Source organism: Tupaia chinensis, unplaced genomic scaffold (assembly GCF_000334495.1).
Source record: "Tupaia chinensis unplaced genomic scaffold, TupChi_1.0 Scaffold143584_1, whole genome shotgun sequence".
Lineage (NCBI taxonomy): Eukaryota > Metazoa > Chordata > Mammalia > Scandentia > Tupaiidae > Tupaia > Tupaia belangeri.
Window position 1 is genome coordinate 2,937,524 of NW_006203430.1, and position 4,482 is coordinate 2,942,005.

Below are 4,482 nucleotides of genomic sequence, written 5' to 3' on the forward strand. Positions count from 1 at the left end.
ATTTGCTGACAATAACATGTTTGTTGATGTGCTTGATTGAGACAATATACAGTGTACTCTGGATGGAAAATCTCATTTTGTATGCTGTAATGATGTACAGTGAATGAATGCAAACAAATAAATTGGAAAAAAAAGAATTTTTGTATTTGTATTCATCAGAAATGTTGGTCTGTAGTTTTGTTTTTGTTATTTCCTTGTCTGTTTTGGGGATCAGGGTGATGGGAGGAATCATAGAATAAATTTGGGAGGGTCTTCCTTCCTTTTGGATCATTAGAAATAGTTTGAGTAGTATTAAGGTTAGCTCTTCTTTAAAAGTTTTGTAGACTTCAGAAGTGAAGCCATTAGTACCTAGGCTTTTCTTTGTTGGGAGGCTATTTGTTACTGATTCCATCTGACTGCTTGTAATTGGCCTATTCAGGCTGTCTATGTCTTCCTGGTTCAATCATGGTAGATTATATGTATTCAGAAATTTGTCCATTTCATCTAGGTTTTCTAGTTTGTAGAGCCTGTATTGTAACATATTTTGTTGCTGTTGTGGTTGCTGCTCTGTTTGGTTTCATATGCCTGTCTATCCTAGAAACTGTGAGTTTCTCAGAGACAAGTATTGTCATCTTACTCTGTGTCCTAAGTACCTAGTACAATGCTGATCTCACAGAGGGGCTTTAAATGACAGAGTGAATGAATACTAGAAAGGAGTGAAAGACATCTTTGGTGAATGTCAAACTATCCAAGAAACAACAGGGTTGGTATTTTTGTTTGTTTTTATTTTTAAGTTTCTTTCTTCTTTGAGTAAGAGAGACAGACAGATTGGCACCTTCAACAATGTCTTGACTCCACAATCCACTCCCAACTTCAGTCAGTACCACAGAGTTGGGTATTTTAGCAAAATGTTTTCAAGTCTATTCATCATAATATGTCTGTCTCACATATTACAGATATTTTTCAAATAATTGTGTTTTCAGTACCAAACATCATGAGCAGGATGAAAGGCTGAGTGTCCTCCTGTGATGTAGTAAGCAGACCAACCCTTCTACAATACAACCACTTGCTCAGCCACCAACACAGTCTAACATGACTTGATTAAGAAAAAAAAAAATGTATCTGATTGAGGATGACTTGGGCTTATTTTTGCTGTCCCATCCCCACAAGAGTCTTAACTGTTGAAACTGCTCAACACAATACTTCACACCATCTAGGGATTATGATTTATGTCAAATGCCATATATGTCTGCTGTCATGCATTTATTGTGGAAGGTGAGGGGAACAGGTGTTTTATAAATTAAGAAAAGTAATAAATCTACTCTCAGTATATATTGCATTTACAAAGACAGCTTTCAGATACCTTCTACGAATGTTTGTTCTGTCTTAAGTCTTTGATGTAAGTGGAGAATATTATCACATGACACAGAATAGGTCATTATGTTTGAATTCCCTGGTTTGGGGAGAAGGATGATAGAGTCTTTCTCTTTAGCAGAAATCAAAAGAAAGTGCAGTACCTGCTGGGTACATATTCCCTAAAAGTTGCCAGCACTATTTGCCAGACAGCTCCCAGATAAGCAGATGGCTCCTTTAATGATGAAACCCAATTTTTCTAAAATGCTAATTAGTTAGAGAAAGCTCATTTGAAAGTCTGCCGTACATCGCAGGAAATGTCTTTTGTGTCTGTGTCATTTGCTTCTAGGAATCATACAGCTATCACCTGAGTAAGTCAGTTTCTCTCTTTTTATTTAAATCATGTGACCCTTCAGACACAAGAAAAGGGAAAATACAGTCAATGAGGAAAAGGAGAACTCTCTATCAAGATGGAACATACAAAAGTAAAGCTATTTTTTTCTTTTAAAAAATCAGGTTTATTGTATTTTTCAAACCATGTGTTTGGAACAGTCTCCTCAGTTGGTTTCATATGACATATGCATCTCAATTCATTTCTGTATAAATTTCCATTACAACTTGTAAAAACCAGATTGCCCATCTGAAAGTTGGTTCTGACTCTGAGCTGGTCATTATATAGTGGGAAATATGAAAGTAAGTGACAGAGATCTTGACTTTTTATTCTGATCTCTCTCGTGATTTATTTGAAACCCAGAGCAAACCACCTAACCTTTCCTATATAACTCACTATATTTAATATGAAATGATATGGTCCATTTTCTTGTTGGATAAACCACCCCTTTTATAGAATTCCTCATGCTCTGAAGTTGGCCGATGTATTCCTGTAGTGTCATTTAATGTGTCCCTTTGTTGTCTGTATTTCCTGTGAACTGAGACTCTAACTAGAGGCTTGATCAGATTCAGGCTGTTTATTGGTAAGATCCTCATAGGTGGTATTTTACGCTTCCTATTCCATTACATCAGGGAGCACAGAATGCAGAGATTGATTAGTGGGTTGTGGTTTTGCCAACTTCATCCATCCATTATAAAGTTCTACATCAGCCTTTCACTTAATGTTTTTTTAAGTAACTGATGATGATTGCCTAGATTCACTATTTTATTGAGGGTTTCAAAATGGTGACATCTTAATTCTATTATACTTCCTATATTTATTAAGTGAAAATTTGTACTCAACTGTTTGCTTACTGTGAGATGCAGTTCATGTAGGAAATGCAAAACAAACATTTCAAATCCATTCCCCCTTTTTACCAGCTTCAGAATGAATTGGTGCTGTAGGACTTTATAAGATGATTAGTGCTGTCACTATGAACTCAAAGATTTTAATGCATGTGATACGTTTGACTGATTTACAGTAATTTGTGTTTCGATGTTCAGAATATCTTATCTTTGGCAAATAAGAGCCCCTTGAAGTTGTCATTTCTGTTCTTTTCACACAACTCCAGAACTTTTGAGAGCTTCTGGTCCACTAGGATGTTTTCAAATCATCCTGTACATTTTCTTCCCCATGACTGAAATCAGTCATTTTCCCAACCAACCCTGGTTTCTTTTGGTAAAATGGCATTTAGAGATCATAACCTAGCTTTAGGGAGTTGTTACCAAACCAAATTATTTGGGACAGGGCTAGTCACCCATCGCACAAAAAAGTTAATCTCTAGGGGGAAAAAAAAAGTTGAGTGTTTCCCAAAAGTAAAGCTTTATTCAGTTGACGTGAGCTGAAAGACAAATATCAAATCTGCCTCCCTGGTTGAATAAGATCTGGAGATTTTTAAGGAGGAAAAACAATGTGGCTATGTGAGGTAGGCTAAGTAAAAGGCCAGGGGCCCGCAGGTGGCTTCTATTAAGACCTCACATCTTAATCTTGTTGAAGTGTCAGAGCATGTTCCTGTTGACATCAAGGAGTCTGTTCTCATCTGTTCCTTATTTGTTCCTGTTCTTTGAAGTTGTCTTTGAAGGTGAATCATTTTGTTCTGAGAACAAGACTCAAAATTTATTAGATTGTTGAGAAAGTCATGACCTATTTTTCTGTTTTTCTATGCAAAAACGTGTCTTGACTTTCCTGACAACCTGATACATTCTTACATTTTATCAATTTATTAGGACATCTGGTCTACACCAGGTAAGGAAAGCATTTAATCATTGTGCTCAGTGTGTTTCTGTATTTATGATTCAAAGGTCAAAACTAGATCTTACTTATAAGTTGTTAAGATTTTAAAAATTCTAATAAAGAGTTAAGGACAAGAACGTAGTATCAGTCATTGCTTCTAGACATGTGTCATCCACTTTCATCATCATTAATCCTCCTGTTTGCTTATCCTGCTGCTGTGTCTGACATGCCAGTATCTAGCTTACCTGCTTTTTCTTGATTCACTTAGGAACAGAAAAGCCATTGTTGTGTAGTAAATATAAGATAATAAATATTTATGACTTCAAGGGAGCGAAAGCCCTAAAATCAGACATAATTGATCATTTTGAGTACATCAAAATTATAAACTTCTGCATACCAAAACACACCGAAAGCAAACTATAAACAAGCTATAGATTAGGACAAAATATTTCTAATACATTATGGCCTAAATATGAAGACTATATAGACATCAATAAGAAAAACCAAACTACTCAGTAGAAGAATTGATATAATATGTAAGTAGGTAGCTATGGAATAGCAAAATACAGGTAGGTAATATTTGAAAATAGGTTCAACTTCACATATAATTAGTTATATGTAAATCAACAAAAGGTAAGATGCCATTGTAGATGTATCAACTTGGCAAAAAAATTTTAAAGAATGATTTACTTATTTATTTTTATTTGTTATTATTATTTTAATTTGACCAGAGAGAGAAAGGGAAAGTGAGAAAGCAAGCCACTAGGTTCAGAACTTGAACAGTGGTTGGTCATGTAGGAAGTTTAGCCGTTTAACCACCACACCACCTGCCGGCCCCTTGGCAAACATTTGATAGCAAGTTTTGGTGAATATGTGAGAAAACACAAGCTCTGCTTGGTAAACTATGGTGATACTTTTCAGACTTTATTTTACCTTTGAAAATTAAAATTTCTTCTGTTCCTCACCCTTCCCATCCTACCCCATCC

General features: G+C 35.5%; 1 protein-coding gene across 7 annotated transcripts in view; it reads left to right on the forward strand.

The window, feature by feature from the left end:
- Positions 1-4,482, forward strand: part of PTPRM (protein tyrosine phosphatase receptor type M) — a 732,676-nt gene that overhangs the window by 511,055 nt on the left and 217,139 nt on the right. For 4 of the 7 annotated variants that reach the window (XM_027766560.1, XM_027766561.1, XM_027766563.1 and 1 more), the window contains one exon: positions 1,749-1,817. The exons of the other annotated variants lie outside the window; for them this stretch is intronic. In XM_027766560.1, coding sequence (XP_027622361.1) covers positions 1,749-1,817 — 69 coding nt within the window. The remainder of the gene's footprint in view (positions 1-1,748; positions 1,818-4,482) is intronic. 7 annotated transcript variants of the gene reach the window in all.